The following is a 25,548-nucleotide window of genomic DNA, read 5'->3' on the forward strand; positions in this document are numbered from 1 at the left end:
CTTTCTTCCTCCATCCCACTTTGTCTTATCATCAAGGAGCTGCAGAAAGCAATTGATAACCGCAAAGCGATCATCTTATCCATCAATCTGTGCAGCTCAGAGTTCACTCAGTCTGACAGCGAAGAGAGCAAGAAGCTTCAAGAGCGCCTGTCTCAGATGAATGTGCGCTGGGACCACGTATGCAGCATGATCGAAGAGTGGCGCTGCTCATTGCAGGATGCATTAATGCAGTGCCAGGTCTGTATTGCACTTATTTTAAGTTGCCAGCATCCCACATATCAAAAATGTAAACCATATCGTTATCTGGTGTGCTCGTTATCCAGTCTGAAACTTGCCCATGCAAGCCAAAATACAGCTTCGGCATGTGTTTTCTGAAAGATACACCTGCACTACCTGAAGCATGTGTTTCCAGCCCAAGATTTTCTAAATTTGTCATCTCTGGAATAGTATTTTAATATACTATTCTACACTTCCTTGTAAGTTATGCTATTTAGCCAGTAGGACCTATCATAGGATAAACTAAAAACCTGAATTTGACTGGAATTTTCTGCTACGCTATTAAAATCATCACTCATCATTTGCAGGATTTCCATGAAATGAGCCATGGTTTGCTGCTTTGGTTAGAGAATATTGACAGAAGAAAAAATGAGATTGTGCCCATCAGTCCAAACCTGGACTCAGAAACGCTGCAGGATCATCACAGACTTCTAATGGTAGGGCTATAATGACCCTTTTCTTTCCCAAAACACGTCATCAGAAAAACACCTAATTGGATTTATCTTTCTCTTGAGGGTTAGCATTGTACATTGCATGCTAACACACAACTGTGGGGCCAATGTCAGTAACTAACTTTACTTTGGTAGGGAACACTATTCACTTCCGTTAGTAGCATAACTCATGATTTAAAATCTCAGGCAACTGCTAGGCTGCTGTCTATGTTTCTGTCAGATTAGAAATTTTTATTGCTTCTCTTCTCTTTCCATTTCATTAATTTCAAATGTCCAGTTTTGTGAGTTCTAGCTTTTTTTTTTTTTTTAAACTTCCATTAAAAAAAATCTGGTGCTTGCCTTGGCAACAGCAAATCAGACGTGAACTGCTGGAGTCTCAGTTGAAGGTGGCGTCACTGCAATATATGTCCTGCCAATTGCTAGTCAATGCTGAAGGCAAGGACTGTCTTGAAGCCAAAGAAAAGGTGCATGTCATTGGAAACAGGCTGAAGCTCCTCTTGAAAGAGGTCACACGTCATATTAAAGACCTAGAGAAAATTCTAGACATTTCAACTAGTCAACTGGTAAGTCACGTCTTTTTATTCCTTGCTGTTTGTTGGGCACATGTTTCCCACTGTTTTGACTGTCTTTCTCTGATCAGTGCTGTTGGCTGCACTGTTTCTGTTGTTTGCAATACTTATCAAGATGGTATACATGTAGTCTTGAATATCATCAAGTAATCTTACATTTCATAATGTAAACATCTCTTTTGTGATATGGTGGGTTATTTTAATCCAGTAATTTTTTGCTGTTCGGTGTAGCAATAAGTATTGAACATCTTGGTTTGTTTATCCTGCTGTTACTGATTCAGTCAACTGGCAAAGTATGAGATAATTATTCTAGTTGCAATACTGAAAACTATAGTGTGTCAGTTGTCACTGGAAAGGAAGATAATGCTCACTCTGTTGAAGAGAAAAAAAAAAAAAAAGAGCATAAATTCTGTAATAGGCTACCAAATCTGTCATAGTGCCTTCTGAGCTTTAAGCTGTACTCCAAATCTTTTCAAATTATTATGTATCTCAGGGTATTTGAGAGGGAGTTATGCATACATCTTCGCAAACAGTGGCAGGTAAAAAGTAAAGATTTCCAGTTCACTTTAGTTAACTTTTAAGTCTTGGATTAGTAGAGTGCATAAGGTGTGAGAACTCAGCTCTTCCCTCCTTCTAGTGAATTTCTGCCTGTTTAAGTAAAATCTTGGTGGTACTAACCTCTTCTTGTAATTAAAGGCCAATAAAGAGCAACTGGTTTTTCCACTGTATTGACTTTGGTGGAAAATATGTCACCTAAAGCAATTAAGTTTTAACTGCCTGTTTGCTTTTCTTTTCCTTCAGGGCTAACAGAGAAAACATGTAATGCCTTAGTCTTATAAAATTTGGTAACAAAATTTAACTGCTTTATTTTATTTGCTTTGGAAATAACTCTGCTGGGATTTCACTCAGGGGTTTTTTTTTTAGTTTGCTTACCTGAACAGCTAGTTGCTGTATTTCTGAGCTCCATTCCTTCTGAACTATAGGAGTCGTTCTTGTGGTCCTCTGCTGATGAATTAGACACATCGGGCTCAGTGAGTCCTGTATCTGGAAGAAGCACTCCAAGCCGACAGAGAACGGTAATTTCATGTAATGTATTTTTTGCCACCTCTTGGGTGGGAGCTCTAGATGTCTACAGTAGCTCTAGCCAGCTGGAAGGCCTCCCCTTCTCACTTGATAGGAAAGGAAATTGCATAAACCAAGAACAAAACACAGCTGCTCTCCCCAACCCTGCTGCATATCCCATCCTGCATGAAATCAGAAGTGGTAAATACTATCTAAAACCAGGGCTGTCAGTGTGGTTGGTTTACCATGGTATGGCATGTCGTGTCTCTTGTATTTTGCTCTAGTGATGGCAGCACCCCAAAGTCTGGTCTTGTCTGGTATAATCAGTCCTCCATTTCTGTTTGGCCTTCTCTTCAGAGCTGCTTCATCAAGAATCTCAATAAGGTTTTTTTGTCATTTCTGATGAAGGTTGCAGATGGTCTTATTGAGAGTTTGGATGAATGGCTAAGTAGAGCTGAAGGGCATAAAACATTGTTCAAAACAGCTAGTTGCACAGGACCTAATCAATGGCTATGATGGCAACTCTGGAGTTGTCTATTTACATCGCTGGCACAAAATTCAAGAAATATAGCAGTACATGCCTAGTACTTAACACTTCCATACTCTGAGCCCAAATTGGAACTGCAATTATTTTGTCTTTTTCTGCAATTCTATTGGTTGATTACTTTGCTTTTTTCCTTAGTTCTTAAAACAATCAGGTTGGTTTTGTTTTGGTTTTTTTTTCCATTTGCACTTTTTTGTAAAACCTCTGAGTTCTGTCTTGATAAATTTTACGGCTCTTGAAATTGATTTTTTTATTTATTTATTTTTCTTTTACATTCACTAGTTTCCTTTTAGATGCTAATATGAGAATGGAAAGGAATACTGGCTTTTCAAAAGGAGAAAGAATATAAAACTTAATATTTTATTTCAGAGGTCAATGCTTTTCACTTTTAAATTTAAACTTAAATAACTAGTAAAAATGCTGATACCACAGATGTAACTGGAGGATGCCTGACCATTACAGGAAATGGAGAAGTATTTTACCATAAAATCTTTGTCTAAAGAGTATGTGGAATTATAATAGTTTTCATCTTAACATTTTAATAAGCATTTGTCTCTCTCTAATTTGTTAGTGTTTATGTACGTGACTACTTTTTTTCATTTTTGTCCATAATGTGTAGCTAGGTTGTATGATTCCCTGGGGTCTGGTTTTCAAACTTCTGGTTTTTGCACCCACAATTTTGGAGACTGAAGTGATGTTGTTTAGAATTTCAGTGCCAAATACACTGATGCTAAATAAATAAATACTCATACCAAAAATACAATCAGAATTATAATCATCTAACTGCATTAAATATTCCAGCAAATACTTGTGAGTGCAGGAATGCACCTACAGTTATTTAGCCTTCAAAACTGGGGGCGGGGATGGGGGTGGAGAAGAGGCCAGACTCGTCAAAGGAGGCCCTTGGACCTTTTTTCCTTGAGAATATTAATTTTGCTGCATTTGCATTTTAAAATACCTGTATTTGCCCATATTCAACTCAATAAATTTTTTTCTATTTCATATTACAAATTATTTGAGCTAAAGTCCTAGTGATTTTTTTTAAATCCAGAGCTACTGTTCATAAACATAATGACTAAACTGTTATTTACGAGTTCACTGTGTATGTTCCAATCATTTCCATAGTCAACTAGGCGCAAAGAAAAGCCAGTTTCCTTGGTTCATGGGTATTGGTCATTTGATTTTTTTTTTTTTTTTTTTTTTGTTAATGTTTCCTTTGCTGCACTTTTAATTTAGTTTCATCAGTAGCTTGTCTTTATTTGCCTGGACTGAACATTCTTCTTTCTTTACCCCCTGTTCATTGCAAACAGCCACGGGGCAAATGTAGTCTCTCACAGCCTGGACCCTCTGTCAGCAGTCCACATAGCAGGTACCTTATTCTCCTGGTTTCTGCACTCTGTTCTAGAACCCCAAGAGGATGATGGAAATTGGCCGTGATTCTTCTCCGTCCGCACCGACTCCGTCAGGCGGCCAGGACTTAAACAAGTGAAAACTTCCCTTTTGTTAATAGTTTGGCAAAAGGGGCTCTCAATTACTTCAAATTCTTTGTTAAATAGAAATACTGGCTAATCCTTGAACATCTACAGCTTTTGCTTCCCAGGAATGCCATGTAATCAACATTTATTTTTCATATGCCTGATCAGGGTGAGTGTGTGTTTACACTCATGATATTTAATGATTATTTTATTTTGGCATGATTTAACAGAAATGCCGGTAGGTTCATGGCAAACACTTTTTATCATCCTCTTTACCTCTAGATATTAAATTAAGGCAGGTAATAGGCCAATACCATATTCTAGAATTCACAAAACCCACAGATCTGGATGAGACATACTAACATCCTTTTCTTTCTTTCTTTCTTTTTTTTTTCCCCCCTGAAATGTTTTGTTCAGTTTGTGGGTTTTCAGTACTAAAGACTCAAAATGATAATCGGAATTTGAGGGTTTTGACACTTGGGGTCACTTTCTCTCCCCTCCTAAGACGACTGCAATATAACGTGCTAACACTGCCATGACACTTGCCAAGTGCTTGCATCCATGTATTGCTCTGGGAGCAGCACTGCCCCATCTCTGTCTGACCAGTAGAGAGCAGGCTTGCAGCTACAGCTTTTTGCTTTCCACCTTGTCTCCAGCAACCTGTCATCTCTGCAGCTAACAGTGCTTCTGCATTCTTTGTTGTTGTCAGTGTGATGTGTGTACCTTCACTCTTTCACTGATCAGTTCACTAGCTTCTAGAGTTACGAAGTTAAAAAAAAAAAAAAGGTAAATCAGCAGGCCAATATGTATAAAGAGGACATTTTTTGCTATTTCAGCATCTTATGCATTGCAACACCTAAAATAATCAGAAAGTATGATGAAAATATGTTTGTTCTTATAGTTAAGTCTTAAATCTCATTTGTTCTCTATATATCAAAAGTTAACGAATTCATTTTTAAAATAACTCCTGTTAAAGTGAAAGATTTGATGTTGGAAAAAAGACAACACTAGATTTCATACAGTGATTGAGCAGTAACCAAGCAGACAAAAAATACCTGAAGAGTATTATTTTTTTCATGAGCAAAATCAAGGCTTTATTCAGCAAAATTATTCTCAAATATAAATGAAATAAAGACTAAAACTACTTACCATGTAGATATTTACATAAACACTTATTAAAAAAACCAGTTTACTCACAGCCACTAACTACACATATAAAGCAAAGTGGCATAGTTGCAAAACCGTGTAGCAGATAGAACAGGTAGAGTATCTTTCACTGCTTCTGCTGGCACTAAGAAGCTGCCTTATTTTTAGGGATTTTTTTTTTTTCTTTGAAACATAAGGAAACGACATAGAAAATATGTGACATGTACACTCCATCTTTCTGTCTGATGGAGAAAGAGAATTAATTTTTCCAACTCCAGTCTGCTATGAAGCTTGGCAATTTGGTTCTTATAGGAAGTGGGAAAAGGGAGGAGTGGGGCTTTACTCTGCAGCCATTAACAGCTAGGAGGAATGGAGGATGTCTTTGGCAGATCAGCATGCTTGCACTAGCCACATTGTACTCAAGAAACATATTGTGTGCGCTCTTCCGCTCTCCTGTATAGTCAGATCACTTCTGCCAACCTTTTGAGAAGGTTTCTGGTTGTAGGTGCGAGCCACTGGCTCAAAGAGCAGCTAGCAGTGCTTTGCAGCTTTGAGATCAACCTCTATTCTAGCAGTGGCATTGGTGCGGCACCTTTCAGATCAAGTCTTTCCAGCACTGTTTATTAACACATCTTGTAGCAGTACAACACAATGTTCAATTTGTCATTCAGACAAGCATGGAATACAAATGAGTCACTGCTGAATAGGAAACTTAATCAAATGCGCAAGCCAGACAGGTTGTGGTTGATGTATAATGTGGTTTTAACTGATAAAGCGGTACAAGCTGTCACTGTGTTCTTTAATATTTTGACATGCCTCTGATCAGAGTACTTTATGTTTGATCTCGCACTGGATCAGCAAACCCTGTTAGAGTTTAGTATACAGGAGAACTGAAGTCAATTTTAAAAGGTTTATCACATAGAAGGTTGTGAAGGAAAGTTCATTTAAAAATTAGGGGATGTATATGACAACTGTGATAGCACTTTGCCTTCCCCATTATCACAGCAAGAAGGCAAGCATATATAGAGTGATGCTAAGCAAGGTACAAGCTTAAACTAGACATTACACTGTGGATTTAACTAAAGGCTCCTTCAAGCGGTATTAGTAATCGTGTGCTAAGTGGGAAAAGCAAGTCCAAGAAGCAACTCCTCTTTCTTCATCAGTTTAATAGAGCTGTCGTAAATGCACACCTGGATCTGTGCCTGTGGATTTTTTGAAGTGATTAAAATGTTAAAAAGATTAAAATAGTGGTTCAGTTTGCTCAGGGGTGTTTACATTGTCTCTCTTGAGCAGCTCTATTCAAGTCTTGGTGCCACAGTGCCAACCTCCATTTCCTGCTCTCCCCGAGCCTCTCCAAATGACTAGTGGATCTTTAAAGGTTGCTTGCGGTTCCTGGAGCAGACCAGGCCAGAGCACTCTCCGTGCCTTTGGCCACAAAATGGTGGTCATTGCAACGCAGTAGCTCAAACACAAGGTTTGGGCTTGGCTTGCCATGGTTCTTCTTCCAGTTATCTCCCGCATTCTCACTTAGAGCTTGTACTTGAACTTCATATTTAACTGCCTTTGAAATGGACATATTCATCTTCTTTCCAGGGTAAGCCAAATCTGAGGTTGGGGTGATGTGATGCTGAGAGCTAGGGAGAGAGTAGAAGTCAGAATGCAGCCAAACAAGGTCACTCCTAGAGAGTCTCTTAGGCCACCAAGAGGAGTCATTGCCTGCTTTTGTGGGCAGAGCATCATACCTTCTCCTTCATAACTCTAGCAACCTCCATCTTAAAAAAATTAGAATGAGTGGGAACAAAACATCTATTAGAAGGTTGTTATCAAATTTAATTTCTCTGATTATCTGGAAGTACAATAATTTCCACCTTGAATATATCCATGGTTAGATGTAGTAATTTGGTTTTGTGCCAACATTATTCCTTCCTTTACTTTAACAACTGTTCACCCTTCTTTCTGTCCATTCTGTGCTATTTTATAGAGGGTAGTTTTAGTATCTCTCAGGTTTTGTATTGGTAAGCTCAACTCTTTATTTCCTTTATAGGAGAAATACTCCCATTTTTTTGACTCCTTTAAGCTTGTGTAAGTTTGAATTCATCTCTCAGAAGTATGTTAACCAAAATGATACAAACTGTTCCAGGTGAAATCTGACTAGTGCCTTATAGAACATCATTAAAACAGCCCCTTTTCTTTTCTAGAAATCTTGAACTGAAATATGCTTTAAAATTTCTTTTGTCCCTTTTCACAGCTACTCACAAGCCACATTATTGGTTTGTGGCTATCCTGTGTCAAACAGCTCTAGATTCTCTTCATTATCTTCAGAGTGTGAACTCCTAAATTTATAGCAGAAGTTTTTATTGCTACCTTATGTAACATAATCTTAAACTCCTTGAGCTACTTCTTAAACCTATTGGATTCACCCACTTTTTTCTGTGCAAGAAGCCAATCCTATTTTGTATTTGCAAAGACTTCCAACTTCTGTCATCATACAGATGAAATTTGCTGTTATTATATTTTGTGCCATAGTCTTTTCATAAAGATATTAAATCAAGATTCATCCTTGATTAACTCCAGTAATAACATCCTACTAGCCCAGCAGTGCCTCTTTCAATGTAAGTCTGTTGTCTGCGTTCCATTAGTCACTTCCCCATTAAACTCGCTTTATTTATTCCTATCAGCTTCGCTTGAATGATAAATTCTTCTGTTACAATCTTTCACGTTTACTGCAATACAGATAGATTACTTCAACCATATTTTCTTTGAAAAAAAAAAAAATTCCGTCATCTTTAAAAGAAGGTACTTGTCTGAGCTGAAATTAAAGTTCACTTTGCCCATCCAATACATAGCCTGGTAAATTAGCTTCTCCTCTCTTGAAATGCTTAGGAAAGAGTTCCAATTTCACTGACATTACAAACTCCCAAAGTAAGGGTAACTATTGCTTGCACTTCTTAGGTTAATTTATGAGATTTCTTGACATGAAGCAGCTTACTGTTGGCCAGGTCTGCAGCTGTGCCTCCCCCTTTTATCTAGTTAGTAGGAACTGTGTATGGAGCGAGTAGCAGATGGCCTTACTTCCTTCCCTCCTCAAACAGGGGCCAGTGTGACAAACAGTGGAGCAGCCAGAAGAGAGACAGCTAGAGATGCAAGCTCAAGAAAAAGAAATTACATTTTTCTCCGAAGTGGCATACAGTACTTCAGCTTTCCCTTCTCCTGCTGGAGTAAATAGGAGTTCTGGCCCTTATGAATAGTGAACCTTTTTTATTAACTATGTATATTTTTAACCATCTCTCCTTACCAAATCCATCAAACACTCTAAGCCGAGCCATTCCATTTTTCAGCCAATTACGTAGATTAGAGGTATACCTGCAATAAACACAGGCAGTACAGCACTTGCACTTTTTAGAACTCCCCCTCTGAAGATGTTTTCATAATGTTTCATTATTTGCTTGTTTAATTGTTTCCATGCAGTATTAGAAACTATTCTTCAACACCCTACTTTACTGCAGAAAAAGCGTTTTGAAAAACTTTGCCATGAACTGTTTTAATTTTTGAAAGAAAGTGTATGTTCTTTGATGAGATAAGCCATGCAGCTTACATATACCACTATTTTTCTTCTTTTTGGTAAAACACAAAGCAAAAAGTGCTGGACTGTGCTACTGAAGCCATAGGGAAAGAAAAGAAAAATTAGATGTTAACTTTGCCTGCTCCCTTTTGATTCCGCTTTTTGGAAATTCCCCTTCTGACACCCAGTGTTGCCCCACTCTGAGTCAATGAAGAAAATTCAGACTTTGCTCATTATCAGAGTAGTTACCAACCGCAGAAATATGGCCTTTTTTGATTGGGATTAACAACATTTGAACAATGAGAGCCTTGTAAATAGGTAGACTGTGCAATCAAATGCTTGGAAGGTAATTAAGCACTCCTTGTTCCCTTTGTTCCTACCTCAGTCCATTAACTTTCTGTCTTGGCATTCTCGGACAGTAGAAGTCCTGATCTAATTGAACTTTAATATGGAATGCTCTGATGCTGTTAAATGTGCCATATCCTTTCAATATGTTCTTTATAATATGTGATCTTACATTATGTGATAAGCAGCTTTCCATCCGGGCTACAATAATGTGGATTCAAACAACACGCGATCTGATGTTTTGATCATTGCTCCTTCCCCAGGAGGGAGCAAGTTAATCATTTAGCATACCTGACAGTTTATGTATCTGTTGGTCATCTAAACTTTACCAAATCTGTCTGGCTTTCTTGAAGTCTTCATAGTGGGATGATACACATATATGAACAAGACAATAAAAATAATCTCAAGCATAGAAAGAATTCTTTTCTGAACACGTGGGAAGTGGACCCTTGCCAAGCCTGGCATAGTTTTGAAGACGATATTTTGTTTTTTGCATGCTTTCTCACACAGATTCAGATTTATCTGGGAGACAGGATCAAAAGGACAAGGGGAAGGCAAGGAGACACTAAGGAACCATCACCCCCTACTTGCTTTACTGGGGAGCATTTGACCTCAGCCAACAAGCCTGATCTCCTACACCTTCAAGCTGAGACTAAATCCATTCTTGACAGCATTTTTATCTCTTAAACCCTAGCAAACCATAGATTTTCTGGGGCTTCAGAATCATAGCAGCCACACGGATGTCTTAGAGCAACATGTCTAAGACAAAATTTGTGACCTAATGTCTTAACGCAAGAGTTCTTGAAGCAAATTATTTGAAGGCTCTAAGTTCTGCCATTTTTGGCTAGCGCTAAAATACAATACTTTCCATGTGTCGTGGTTTAACCTCAGCCGGCAACTAAGCACCACGCAGCCGCTCGCTCACTCCCCCCCGGTGGGATGGGGGAGAGAATCGGAAGGGTAAAAGTGAGAAAACTCATGGGTTGAGATAAAGGTAGTTTAATAGGGAAAGCAAAAGCCACACATGCAAGCAAAGCAAAACAAGGAATTCATTCACTACTTCCCATGGGCAGGCAGGTGTTCAGCCATCTCCAGGAAAGCAGGGCTCCATCACGCCTAACGATCACTTGGGAAGACAAACGCCATCACTCCAAACGTCCCCCCCTTCCTTCTTCTTCCCCCAGCTTTATATACTGAGCATGGCGTCACGTGGTATGGAATATCCCTTTGGCCAGTTTGGGTCAGCTGTCCTGGTCGTGCCCCCTCCCAGCTTCTTGTGCACCTCCAGCCTTCTCAGTCAGTAGAACATGGGAAGCTGAAAAGTCCTTGACTAGTGTAAACACTACCTAGCAACAACTAAAACATCGGTGTGTTATCAACATTGTTCTCACCCTAAATCCAAAACACAGCTCTGTACCAGCTACTAGGAAGGAAATTAACTCTATCCCTGCCAAAACCAGGACACCATGCCATTTAATTGGCACACTGCGACCATCAGATTTTAACTTGCATAATCACTCTTTTCAGTCATCCACTTATCTCAAAACCTGTTGTCCGTATATTAAAGCTCTGGCAGTTTCAGTCAAAAAGGAAAATATGATATCTATGTCTTTATCCTTCATTAAAAAATAGGTTGGATATTTGTGCTTAATTTGAAGTGTCCCTTTGGAAATGTTCGTGTTAGGTCTTGCCTCTCCCATAGGCAGGTGATAGATATGTGCCATTTCAAGTCAGATCTGTAGACACAAGGGAGAAAATCACTTGGAAGGTGATGGTGTCAAGTCAGTTGAGCAAATAGATTTTAACTGCTGATTCAGTGCAAGATTCAAAAAACAACATACTGTGTAGAAAATTAGTCCCCATTGCCTGCATATGGGTGTATTTATTAATTGAAGAGCAATGTAACTGAATCTTACTGCATTATACCCTTGGGGATACTATATACATAAATGAATGTAGAAGCTTCTGCAAACCAAATGCAACTGTCATTTTAAACATGGAGGCTTCCTTTTTAGACAGTGTCCATTGACCACATGTGACAGGTATGGCCCACCTTTTATTTTCACCTTCTCTAGAGCACAGTGCTTTAAGTGGAAAGTCTTCCCCATAATTGACGAAGGGGCTTTGGGGTCACAAAGCCCATTCTATTGTGTTTTCGTTTGGTGTTTTCCTACCCAGTCTAGAAACACGGGGTCTCTCAAGAGTGTTAGGGAAATAGGATGTTCAGTGAAAAATACCTCTGCAGTTGTCAACCAAAGTCTGCACAAATTGTAAACCAGCCTTCAGGGAAGGCTAAGTGCCGGAGGGCAACCTCTGCTGCAGTAATGTTTTAGTGTATTCACCTGTCCATCCTCTTTTCTCAGGTCCACAACAGGTGGCTCAGGTTCCTCCCCTTCTGAGGCTGGACCGGCATGGCAGCGCCCATCCTTCTTCCTCAGAGTCCTCAGAGCTGCTCTGCCACTTCAGCTCCTCTTGCTGCTCCTGATCGGGCTGGCTTGCCTGGTGCCAATGACCGAGGAGGACTACAGCTGTACCATGGCCAACAACTTTGCCCGCTCTTTCCACCCCATGCTAAAATACATGAATGGTCCGCCTCCATTATGAAGGAGACCCGTGAGACAGCGGGTGATCTTGCTGGAGTGCTAGCTGGGAGGCAGGATGGTTTTAAAGGGTGACAGGATTCAGTGTGGCAGCTTTACCTACCTGCTGTAGCCACCGCTGTGTCCATATCATTCTCTGCTGGCACTCAGCTAGTAACGCATCAGTATATCAGTATCAAACTGCACAACGTATTACCTGAGTAGCATTGTTTCAATACTCGCATCCTGGGTACTAAGGAGGATGTGATGTGTGTGAGGGAAATGTCCTTCTGTCCAGCATTCTGGATCTTTTGGCCACTTTATATCCAGGTCATTGCCCTGTACTATGCATAGCCAAGGACTTGATACTGTAGGTCCTTTTCTGTGTGCTGCTCTAAATGGGCCATTAGCCAGTCTTTGTTAAATACCCTCTCAGTATCTACGGTATACAAAATAACCAATGCTAAAGAAGTTTTAGAGCATTTGTAACATACAATTTTAAAGGATCTTGTATGGCAATGTATTATTCCCCGTGGTTTCTGTTTTGGGCATGGTGTTCTAACTTTTGCTTTGGATGCACAAGGTGTAAATCTGAGAAGCACTTTTTTAAGGTTTAAAAAAATTGATGTAATAAATAAGATCGTGAAAGGTTTTATGAGGAAAAATGTTGAATGTCAAGTTGAAAAACAAAGAACATATTTATGTATGTACAGTTTGCTAAGCCAAGTTTTGTTTGTATTGATTTCTTTGCATTTGTTATAGATACCATAAAATATTTTGTCTACGTGCTTTTTAATGACAACTATGGAAACCTCTAAGTTTAGAATGAGATAAGTATGGTACAAAAAAATTAGAAGACGTACATATGCTGCACTTCTAAAAAGAATTAAAAAATGCTGTAACAAATTAACGGTATTAGGTGTATGTTTGAATGGGAATATCTGGAAAACTTGACAAATGGTAAAATATATGGGAAAGTATCACGTTAAAAGTTGTGCTAATATTGAAAGCTGTCTGTATTTTGAATTAATGATTGGTTATTTCAGGTTTTTTTTCTCAAGATGCTTCTTGAAGTTCATTCTCACCTGTGTGTTGTTTCTGTGTGTGTGTGTGTGTGTGTGTGTGTGTTTATGTATGCACTCATGTGCAACCTTTGGCAACTGAAGTTGTATCAGTCCACACTGAAGCAGATTTTTTCCTGTGGGTGTACTGCAAACTTCTTAATATTCTCCATAGCAGCTTAATACCAAGATAGATGTCTGTGCTTCACCAATAGTTAGTCTAGTGGAATATGTCCAAAACATAAGCATAAAGAGCAGAAAAACGGAACAAATCGGAAACTCATAAATTTTCCAGAAATATTGCAGAAAACTTGCAGTCTGAGCAGTGGCAGACACTTTGCCCAGCTGATCAGTCAGAACTCGACCAAAACAGGATTCTTTTCGATTTTGAAAAAATACAGAGCATGGCTTTAAGCTACTGCTCTTTAATAAGTTTGGGGTTTTTTAAGCCATGACACACAATGTGAATTTTTCCTGTGAATTAAATGTTTTTACTTATTATATATTGGCCTATGTAACAGAAATAAAAGAGCCAGAAGACAATAACAAGCACATTATTTGCTGTTACGTAGGATTACTTTTCTGGGATGTCATCATTGGAGCTGATATGAGGGAAGGGTGGTCAGAGGTAGAGTACCACAATCTGAACTCCAGCATTTGGAGGAGTCAAAATAAAGCCTCCTTTCCAGGTAAGTGTAACATTAACATTTTCCTGGAAAGGATTTTGTATGTCAGCAAAGTATCTTCAGTGTCTGAGACCCAGACTTGTACTGACACAAGTAAGCCGCCTGCTTTTCAAGGCTTAGTTTCCTTCATTGGTGTTCAGAAGTTATGCTAGGCTAGACTAGTATCCATAATCACTGATTCTGAGTAGACGAAGATAAGGAACATGCTTTTGGGGTACGAGGATGAGCTGTTACTTGCAACAGGCCTGACAGATTCCATAAAATTGACCCCTCCTCTCTTTTCTGATATCGTTCTCTTTGGTGACATAATTTAGTCAATGGTAATCAGTGCACCTACGCAAATAATTTGGTAGTTCGCTCAGACCTGTTAGTCCAGATCTCTGCATGCTTTAGACGTCCTTTCATCAGCCAGTCCCTGGTTTTGGTGGTTAATTTTTTTGTTGAAAGATATTTTTGTTTTCTTTTAAAAGAAAACGTTGTAAAGAGTAAAAAGACTAATTTAGTGAGAAATAAGAATCTCAGCCTGACTTTGTCTCCTATTTTCCAGCCAACTATTGGTGATCTCATGGAAGTAGATGTTATCTAAAGGTTAGTAGATAGCCTGTGAGTATCAGCCTATGGAAGAGCAGTCTATTGAAAGAACCAGGCAAAAAGTCACAGGTGAGACCTATGTTTATTTCTTATAGTATTTAAAAGCTGAGGGAGAGGCAGGGAGTTTCGAAAGGAGTTGGTTATGAGGGAGAGGGGACTGCAAGGAAGAGAGTTCAGTTTGAATGATGTCAGATGCAATTAATAAAGTACTTTATCAAAAGTATTCAGGGTAGCATCTGGCATGCTTTGAATTGCAACCTGACATGTAAATTTTGCCAGCTATTTTGCCACTCTGTAGCCCCTGCTTCCCTTGGTTGGTTGAATGCCTTCCCCACTTCCCTGACGTCTAGGGAAGAATAGCCTGTCTTCTGCAGAAGGAAAGCAGAATTTGTACACCTCACTCAAGCTCCCAGGGGAGTTCTGGGGAGTAGTCACTAAAATGAAGGGGGGGGGGGGGGGAATGGTTCCATCTTGTTGATGATGGTCATGCCCTTTTATTTTCTCTCACCTCTTGAAATGTTCAGTCTAGGGGGTATGAGAAAGTGATGAACTGCCAGAGGAGCGGAGGTTAAGCTGATTAAATAGGCAGGGGAAAACTGTTGTGAAATCATAGGAACTTTTCATAATTAATTCTTTGAATAGAGTTAGGGCTAAGGGGGAAAAGAAGTGACGATAATTGAAGGAAGTAAAGAATTCGGAAGGTCACATCATCAAGTGTCAGTAGCCCTTTTGAATTCAGCACATTTTTGGCTGATGATTACCTGCAAGGCATACATGCACTGTCTCACCTCTGCCTTGCTGATGAACTGGAGGGCAGAGTATACCTGCTATGCCTTGCTTTCTTTCCGATGTTTCAAAGCAAAGCTGCTTCTGTTCATAGCCTCAAGCTCTGAGCTCTAGCCATAGAGCTAACTATAGTTTCAACGTATTGCCTAGTAATTTGAAATAGAAGTTAGATATAGAGAACTTCCTTTTGACCCCGAGCGACCTGCTCACACTGAGCAATCCTCCCAGTAAACGGCAAACTCTCTATAATACCTGTGAAAAGGCAGTCACAGACAGTGATAGGCACACATTAGGAAAATGTCATAGACCAGAAGAATGCCTGTTTGTAAATCCTAAATCTCCCATACCTTCAAGGATAGGAATGTCAGTCTATAAGCTGATGTCTCAAGGGAATCGCAGGCAGTTTGTGCCAGCAGGTTAGAGGCTCCCTTGAGTGCCACTTCGGACTTCTTACTTTCGGGACTTTCAATCTCAACTCTGGACAGAATCAACATCTGACCAATTAAAGTGGTTTGATTCCAAAAGGAATTTCCTGGCCCTGAACCAATTCCATTATGATTTCAAATGTGATTTTGCAGAACTGGATCTTGATCCTAAAAACTGGCACAAAGAAGTCAAAACGGAAACAAATGGCCAGGCACTTCACAGGATCCTGTTAAAGCAAGCTCCATCCCAAGAGCACCACTGACTTGAAGGTCTAGCTTGAGTTGCAAACCCCAGTACGACATCAACATATGCATTGATCGCCACAGCATGAATCAGGGTAAATGGGGCAACTGTAGGGGGGGGAAAAACACACCTAGAAAGCTGTCAAGCATTGCAGCCAGTGGCACTAGTCAGCTTTGCAGCCTGGGCATCTTTCTCATCCTGGTAATGCCAAGCTGCTCTCTCTGCCTACCTCTGTCTCATCGGGATGCTGTCACAGAGGACTTGGATGTGGAGAAACTTTTTAAGAAATGCACAAGTTAGAGTCTGAGATGCCCTGTCTCTGTGCTAAGCCTGCAACCCATCATCTACCCTCTTTCTGAAGCACCTCACCTACTTGTGCTCTGTAAATATGAGGGACTGATTTCTGGTAATGTGCCTTGAGCCTTGGCTGCAAGGCATGAGGAAAGGCAGTACAGGAGCTGCAGAACTCTGGGTCTGTTTTGAAGGCACGTGTTCAAGCATAGAGAAAGTAGACTCTGCATCTTTGGGGAAATCCAGTCATTACTGCATTATATCTTTCCCCATTTTCTGCTGTAGATAAATGCAGCAGCTGCTGTAGAGGTGTAATCATCCCTGCAGCTTGATGCATCTTGCAACTCTGAACCCTGCTTACTGGCCTGTAGTCACCTCGTAACTAGTGGGTGTTTAAAGGCATAATGGAAACAGGTTGCTCAGCAACTCCAGACTGTGCGGTAATATCAAGGCACTATCTCATCATGCTTATAATGATGATAGTGCAAAATGATGAGCACCATTTGCCCTGAACTTACTGCATCTGTTTGTGGAGTTTCGTTTGTGGACCATGCTTTATAAAGTCTGAAGGCAGACTGAAAAGTAATATTTAGAGATGACTGACAGTGTTAGGAGTACAAATGATCTGAAGTTGACAGAAATAGTGTGCCCTTATTCCTCACAGCTGTGAGCATAGTGATACCAATTGCCTATCCCCCACCCTGTTCCAGCAGTGATAACAGCTTCACTCTGCAACAGATCTATAGTTTCTCGCCACTGGTTTGCCACCCTTCCAGCTCTGCTGCAAATGCTGTGAACACCTGCAGACTTGCTTTCTCCTTCCTTAGAACTTTTCTCCTTCCTTAGAACTTATTGAATGAGGACAAAGCTGCTGGTATTGTCTTATGAACAGTCATCCCTGGCCTTCAGAGTCTTGTGCTATTTGTGGTTGAGAAATCTGTTTACAACTGATAGCATCTCTCAGCATGCTCATCATCATCATGTGCATCTGAGCGCATCTGTGTGCGTGTTCAAAGGCATAACAGAAACTGGTTGCTCACAGTCTCCAAACTACAGATGCTATCAGGATTTAACAAATGGAGGAGGATTCTGGAAAATAAAAGCAGAGTCAAGGAGAAGAAATGCAGATTTTTAAGCAAGAGAAGAGGAGAGCATAGATCTTCTCACTTACTTGCACTTTCTGTATTTTATCCGGTGTTTAAAGCAATGGATTGTGGAAAGGAAAAGAGCAGGAAGTGCCATAGTGAGGTTTAAGCTGAGTGGTCTGGCTATAAAGTTGTTCACTCTTGCGGCCATCAGTTGCAGAATTCATCTAAACAAGTGTTTGCTTAAGTTGAGGGGGGGGTGTTGGAGGAAGGGGGTCGTTTGTCTTTTGGCTTTGGGGGAAGAATGTGTCTTATATTCACAGAGTTCCCTACACAAGGGAACTAGTCTAGGTACTGGCTGGCTGGTTTTCACCTTGGCAGCAATGTTGTGAAATGCACTATAGCCAACTGAATTCTACTGTTGTTGCACTGTTTGGCCATAATTAGACCTAGAAGGACATAGATGCAAAACCTATATTTGGGAGAAGTTATGCTTGTTTTAATAATATTAAGAACGTTGAAATATTCTAAGAATATTCCACAGTAAAGAAATAAATAGGAATCATTTAGAGAATTGTCTTCCCAAAAAGCTGTAGATAAAAATCTGTGAAACAAGATAAAAGGAAATGAATAACTTCAAGCTTCAGCACTGAAGACTTGTGATAGACTAAGGCCTGGCTAAATGATAGAAATCTGAACTATATTAAATGATTGCTGTAAAAGCAGACAGGAACTGAAAGCTGTGACTTCTATTGTTTGGTGCCACTTAATGTATCATTCAGAGAATGAACTGGTCAAAACTGCTTGGTTCAGTAAAAATCCATTTAAAGACCTGAGACATAGCAAATGGATTTGACCACAATGAGGTCTGAATAAAACAATGGCTCATTTAATTTTTGGAAGAGAGAGGAGGTGTTAGGAAAGTATTGTCCATTTCTTGTATCAGAAGTGGCCTTGGGGGAGGAGAGGTGAGCCACTGAGCTCTTCTGTGTCGAGGATGATGCAGATGTGGAGGTAGTTTGCACAAAGGTTACTCAGGTCAGGCTCTTTGCATTTTCAGGCACATTGTAAATCCTGGGAGACTGCTATTATTGATGTTGTAATTGTGGGTTTTTTCATTCCATTGTTTTTAGAAAGGATGTTTTAAAAAACAGCTACCAGAGTCCACTTTTTTATGTAGGTGCTCACAAGCCTATCCAAGAAGTGGGATATTCACGTCTGTAGTATTCTCTTTATAAATAACTCAAACATTGTCTGAGAGGCTCTCCTGACCATTGAGCTGCAGGTTGAAACACATGGTTGCAATTTTGACTCCTTTGCTAAACTTGAAGCATTGTGCAGCCAGGTGTGCAGGCTGTGGGGGCAAGGGAAAAAAAAGTACTGGAAGAAAGCATGATGCTGTAGCATTTTGGTTGAGATAGATAGATACAAAGAAGACATTTTGGAGCTGAAGTTTCTTTTCCTATTTTCAGATTTAACATAAGCAAAAAATAATCCTACAAAGGCAGACTGGAACGCAAACTTTTCTGCTTTTATACGAATGCCTAAACTTTTAAGCTTTTATGTCCCCTACTGTGACTCTCACTGCCAAGTGGGTAGCACTTTTTGCTTACCTCTACAGTATAACACACTTGTTTCACCTTTCCATGGACGACACAGGTTCTCAAGAGGTGGATGGAAAATGAAGAAGACATCTGACAAGAAGCAAATCTTTCTGTCTTAGAAAGGAGCACTCAGTCTTTGTGTGTAGAGGAGCTAAATGTCTTACAGTCCCAAGCACGTGTTGCAAAACCTGGCTAAAAAAAAAATCCTGAAAGCACAACCTTTCCTTACATGTGCATTTTTCAGCTGTTTAAAACGGTAACATACTGGAGCGGTGCGCAGATGTGTAGGAATGGAAAACAACAGGAGATAAATTTTCTATCACCTGTATGCCTGCAGAAATGAAGGCATTAGTAGAGTGACACCTAAATACTGCAATACACAGATCTTACAGGGACACGAGAGCTAGTTAGCCTTGCTCCTGCTGAGATAAGTGCCAAATGTAATTATTTTGATGGTCAATTTTCCTGAAGACTTCATGAACATTTTTACACTTGAGCCTCTGTGTCTGCAGGATGCCATGGTGAACGGTAGTAATTGGAGCCTGGCTGGGCATAAGAAAAACCATGTACGCAGCGCCCTTCCGTGGGCATTCTTTCTCTGTGAGCATGCTGATGAGTGTTACTTTACATGTTTGGATTTTCCTCTCCTCTTCACTGCCTGGGTGGTGGAGACAAGCAGTGTAATGCAGAGGAAAGAGATGTAAGACTTTTACAGCCTAAGAAAGAGCTGCTTCATGGGGCTTTTAATGTGGCAGTATCTGGATGAAAAAAAAATCCATCATTTAACTTTGAATAAGCATGGCCACAAGGCTTTTAAAGAGGGCGGGTGCCCCACTGACTGAGAACACCAAGTTGTAGCCCATGAAGAAGCTGTTGTCATTGCATAACAAGGGGATTGCCTTAATTAACAGAAAAGTAAAAGCAGTCAGATGCGTTCTTCGATGATGCCTTAACTATGTCATACCTTTTAATTAGTTAAACAGAATAAAATATGCTGGAACAAGACATGCATCACTTACATGTTAGGAAAGAGAGAAAGCAGGGGTCGGGGGGGGAGCGCAACACATATGGCTGTGTGCATGTATATGGGCTCCCTCAGGGGCGTAGGCAGCTGCTCGGCAAGGCGTTGTATATGTAGTGAGGGAAGCGAGAGTGCTGGGCCCAGTAAAGGTGAGCCAGTAGTTTCAGCTGCAAGAGCTCTGCAGTGAAATAGAAAGATACGTCCTTGCTGTATGATTTCTCAAATTACTTCAGCCAACAGACGTAAGAAATCGGGAATGAAGCTGGAGTCCCAGCTGGCTCCTGGCTGTGGAAATGTGCCCAGTGCCTGGCTGCAGAGGCTCTTTTCCTGGTGGGTTCCTCCTCTGGGGGTGTGAGCAAGGTGATATCTCATCCACCTTCTCCCATCACAGAAGGCACGTGATGGGAGGGAATGAAGGAGACAGACTCTTTTCAGTTGTGCCCACTGACAGGGCAAGAGGTAATGGGCACAAATTAAACCACATGAAATTCCATCTGAGCACAGGAAAACGTTTTTTAATGTGAGGGGGGTCAAACACCGGAACAGGTTGCCTGCCCAGAGAGGTAGTAGGGTCTCCTTTTGTGGCTGTTCAAAACTCGATTGGACATGGCCCTGAGCAATGTTCTGTAGATGACCCAGCTCTGAGCCAGGAATTGGACTAGGCAATCTCCAGAGGTGCCTTCCCAGCTCAGCCGTACTGTGATGCTGTGTGGTCACGTTGTGCTTCAGAAATAGATGGGCAAAAGACTGCCTAATCTCAGGTATTGTGCAATCCTTTGTCCATTCAAATTGTTACAATTTTTGCAGATGTAAGTATGCTTAGACTTTAGCTGTTCGGTTTTTAATTTAGGAGTGTCAGGTCTTTGATTTTGCAGGAGTATTCTGCTGTCTAGCTGCTTTTTTGAATTAAGCCTGTGAGTTCAGTACCATGTAGCAGCTGTCATCTTAAGCCAGTTCTCCATGAACTGTGAGAGCATTTGACCTCAGTGCTCATTTCGCCCTGTGGATAAAAAATTGTATAAAGCCATTGAATGTTGTCAGATTTTCAGTCAGCATTGAAAATGATTTTATTATTTTGAGCACATGTACATGTGCAATTAGTTCATATTACTTTGGCCCACCCTTTGTGGCCAAAGTAGCAACTCTCAGTCAAGATCTTTGTCATGAAAGCATGCTGCAAAACAACCATATGATGTGGAACCATTGCTCAGTTCTACTCGGCACTTACAAATCCCAACAGTCCCCAACTTTCTTTTCGAGTCTGAACAGGCTATTTGCTTTCATGTTTGACAAACTATAGGGTGAGGTTTCACATGGGCAAAGTATATTGCCTGTCTTGTCTTAATCATTGAGATGATAGTTAGAATTAAGGTAATAATCTTACAATTTTTTCCTTATAAGTTATGTACTGTGAAACATAGCATAAAACCAAAGAGCTTTGACGTATATATTCATGTAGGAAAAGAGAAGAAACTATGAGCCAATAGTCCCACTCAGAACCAGCACAGCACAGAAAATAGATGAAAAAACTCAATATAGGGACTATATTCTCTCTATATTACTGATAGATATATATCTACAAGTATTGAAATACCCACATATGTATGTAAATGCTATAGATTACAGGTTTGATTCTTTTCAAAGACCAAATATAATTTTGAGAGTATTTTACAGGATAGGGTTAAGTTCAAAGTGGATTTATGTCAATAAAAGTATCTCTCATTTCTTTTCATCCCCTTCCTGACAGCTTAGTCAAGACAATTTTTTCCCTGAGGACTAACTTTCACTTGGGAAAGGAGTGCTATTTTACTTGATATTAGCTAACTCACAGTAAGTGGCAGTCAACTACAGAAGGCTAAATTCACACAATTTGTCTCTTCCACCATAATCTGTTTCACAAGCCAAAATAAGGAACATAAAGCATATAAACTACTAGGCACGTTAAAGCATAACAAGTACTAAGTACTTAGGGGACTTCCCTGGTGTCATTAGGAATACTAGAGACTAGACCTAATACATTGTTGACTCTAGATATGGCCACTCACTCATGCTTTTTGGGAAAGACGAAGAAACTAATTAAGAAACAGTTTTCACTTAGCTGCACAGAAACAGACGCATTCTGTTTCTGTAAAAAATAGTGCACCATTTTGCTGGCTACTGGAAAACAATAAGCAGAGAAGCATATTTTTAAAACTATGCAAAAGATAACTAATGAAACAAAGTGCTCTGGTTAATTCTTTATTTTCAACATCCAATACATTGATAAAAATCTTGCACCAATCAGGTAGCCTACCGGATTTTTCATTTAGACTTTTTTAGAACTTTTTTAGGTGCAAAACAAAGAAAAAACTCACCAAAACAAAGACATCAATAATTTTATATGCATCAGTGAAAGAACAGAATACTTCAACAAATACACTATGGCAGCTGAGCCTATACCAAAGAAAGGACTTCCCATTGACAGACTACATAGTGCGCACAAAAGCATTAGTTTTATAGTATATACAACAAGGTGATACATAAAGTGGCTTGTTAAGGCGAGTCTCGTGACCAGCAGTCTATCCCTTCATTTTCCAATGGGCACTTTCTGAAGAAACAGACTTGTAATTATAGGCACACAGGAGTACAGAGCATACTAATTTGCAAGATGGCAGCATATACATTTTTTTAAATTTTTGTTTGTTTGTTTCTTTAGGCACATCTGAATGCAAAAGGTTTTGTTGGGTTTTTTTTTAACACAGTGCAAAACCGAATACCCTTATGGGCAACAATCACTTTGAAAACAACTTTCAGGATATAAGGCTATCTACATTTGAAAGATGAAAGGGAATTGTGAGTAGAAGGGGTAGGACATTAATATTAGGGAAATATTAATTTCGAATTCTCAGACCAATTTGAGATTATGCGATAGTTGCAGGTGACAGCAAAGACTGGTTTGTATTACGATGCCATCGTTAACATGACCCTTCTTTCACAAGTGTTGAATTTCTATCTAGAAAGCTATATTATGGTTGTAGATAGCATTGAAAATAGCCATCTATTCAAAGTAAGAAATGCACTTCACATAAGTTCAGCTGAGAATATCTTATATACAAAATCCCACTAGCTTTAGGTTGGGTTGCATTCTAATTTTAAAGCACAATAATATATACATGAGAGGCTTGCTGTGTTCCTGCCAAAGCCTGTGATAAGACTAAGGCCCTAGTGAGGCAGAATTTTTACATTGCTGGTAGTTTGTTTCATTTTAAACATTTGGCACAACTCCTAAGGAATCAGTCGGCATCAATTGGAATGGATGGAGGCTCCAATACAAACCCTGGCTTGGATGAAGGGGGTGGTTTGGGTTTTCTTTTGTTTTCTTTTTTTTCAATTTAAAGTCCAGTGACCTGCTGACAGTCCTTGCAATGTCCTTGGGAGCTCAGTTCAGATTATTTCTTTAATTATATTTTTAAATTATTAAACCACTCAGTGTACAGAAGAAAAAAAATCATCACGAGATGTCATTCAAATGTAATAGTAAATTTACCACAAACACACACCAAGAAACCCTTGTTAAATTATTTTACCCCAGTACAAATCCTACTGCCCCAAATGGGAGTTTTACCTGAGACAAAGTCTGCAACATCGAGACATGGCTCGAACCACTACAATCCAGTGTAGCTTTCACATATTGTTGGAAACTTGGACACTTGGACACCACTAAGTGCTACACATCACCCTATCTCCCCTCCTGTCTCCCAAGCTTTTTCTAATAATTTAGTAACAACCATATTCTCAAGCAAAGCAAGTTTATCTGGTCTATTTCTGTTTGGCCTGTGCTGGTATTACATTGCCTATGTTTCTAGGGGGTTTTTGATGTTTGGTTTGTTTTTTTTTAAAATCCACTTATAAACATTATAAAATAATTCTTCCATTAGGTGTCCAGAGACATCACTATGAATGTTTTGGTAAAAGCATAATTAGCTGCCTTGAATAGTTTTCTTTCAATTTTTTTTTTTTTTTTTAACATGCTATATATTTTACTTAATATCCAGCACCAGGTATTTAGGTAGTACTGGTTTGTCAGCTGCAAATACAAAGTATATATGTATATATATACACACATAAAATAGCATCCTGTGAAATAACAATTACCAAATGTCAGGCACAATTGTTTGCATACACGAGAGCGTAATTCAGAATTACATATGAAAAAAGTTGCCATTTTTGTATCATAGACTTTGTTTAATCAATTGAATAGCTACATTCAGCTGTCTGATATGTGGACAATCATCATCTTTATAGATAACTATGGGAAGGTTACTATATTCATTAAGGTGCTGCTTCAATTAAAATCTCATGAACAAGTTAATGACACAGATCCTGAAACTGCCCCAAGGTAAATGAGTGTATGACTGGGAATCACTGTTTTTCTTTCTTGGGTGCCCTTCACTGTTGTCACCGCAAACATGGGAGGACTGGTTGAATCTAAATTACTTCCTTGCAAGGGCTGAGCCTAGGAAAGCATTCATAATTAAGATTGTGAGCTGACTGATTATTCCTTATGTTCCAAGACACATTACGATATCCTTCTGTCTGCTGCATACCACTTCATATGATGCTTATCCAGCTTCACCGGGAAAATCTGTAGAGTGCCCTATGTAAGTACCATCAGAATCTGACCCTCTGTTGTGAATTGCTCTCCATGAACTACTTTTTTTTCCTCTAGGCCAAATTTACACTTGAATCGATGTAATGAACAGTTCTGGGATGTAGGAAGGGAGGCATTCATTTAAGCCAATTTGCCTGGCAGCAAATTGCCTTGAGCTTGATCTGTGTGTTCTGTCTTAGAGAACACCAAGTTGCAGGTACAGTGTTTAAAGAGCAGCTCTAACGCACACTGGGCTACAAGTGAATGATGACGGTGTAAGCACATAAGTGTAACTACAGGGATTCCTGTGCTCCATTCAGATCTTAGCTTGCACTCATTTCAGGGCATTCATGATTTTTCCAACACATTTGAAAACCAGCTACTGAACAAAACAAAATGTGCATTTTCTTTCAAGGCATTTAGGACCCCTTCAAAAGCCCTTAGGTACCAAATTTTTTTATTTATACACACACACACACACACACACTCTCTCTCTCTCTTACTGAAAACACAAAAAGACAAATCCTTCAGCAGATTCAGAAAAAAATGACACTATAATATGCATCAATAAAAGGCCTATTAACTTACAGTGACTGCTTCACATGCTTAGGCTTGCACAGTTTTCGAGGACTTTTCTCAAACGTAGACAGCATCTAGCCTTAGATTTATGAACTGCGCGTATCCTTGGATATGTACATGAAACTGTTACAGACATCATTATGTACATTCACTAAAGAATCGAATCCTTGACTTGGAGCACAAACTCATCCTATGCCTTGCTGCCTTCACAATTGCTATGTAGCTCGATCTCACTGCACACAGACTCCACTTGTGTAACAGGGAGCGTAATTAGACATAGGCACTCCTGTACGGCATTAGTTGCACTATTTCCTATATTTAGTTACTACAGGATATTCCAATCAACATAATCTAACATAAAGGTTTCAACTATAGCAGTAAAAAAAGCATTCCTGAACCCTTCTCTAGCACCGTGGCCAGCTGCTGTGGAGCAGCCTACGCATGTGCTACGAAACGTCCTTACTGGCAGGGTGGTCGCTTCCAACCAGCTATTGGAATAGTCCCTGGTCCATCCTAATTCCCAAAGTGCACCTGT

General features: G+C 39.7%; 1 protein-coding gene across 3 annotated transcripts in view; it reads left to right on the forward strand.

Annotated features, from left to right (window-relative positions):
- The window catches only part of SYNE1 (spectrin repeat containing nuclear envelope protein 1), a 268,227-nt gene extending 255,226 nt beyond the window's left edge, over positions 1–13,001 (forward strand). For 2 of the 3 annotated variants that reach the window (XM_076333837.1, XM_076333838.1), the window contains 6 exons: positions 37–237; positions 585–713; positions 1,079–1,291; positions 2,281–2,373; positions 4,214–4,272; positions 11,795–13,001. In XM_076333837.1, the coding sequence (XP_076189952.1) occupies positions 37–237; positions 585–713; positions 1,079–1,291; positions 2,281–2,373; positions 4,214–4,272; positions 11,795–12,035 (936 nt within the window). In that variant the 3' untranslated portion in view covers positions 12,036–13,001. The remainder of the gene's footprint in view (positions 1–36; positions 238–584; positions 714–1,078; positions 1,292–2,280; positions 2,374–4,213; positions 4,273–11,794) is intronic. The other variant, XM_076333836.1, reaches the window with a different exon arrangement.
- Positions 13,002–25,548: the final 12,547 nt, after the last annotated feature.

This window comes from Aptenodytes patagonicus, chromosome 3, assembly GCF_965638725.1.
Source record: "Aptenodytes patagonicus chromosome 3, bAptPat1.pri.cur, whole genome shotgun sequence".
In the NCBI taxonomy this organism is placed as follows: Eukaryota; Metazoa; Chordata; class Aves; order Sphenisciformes; family Spheniscidae; genus Aptenodytes; species Aptenodytes patagonicus.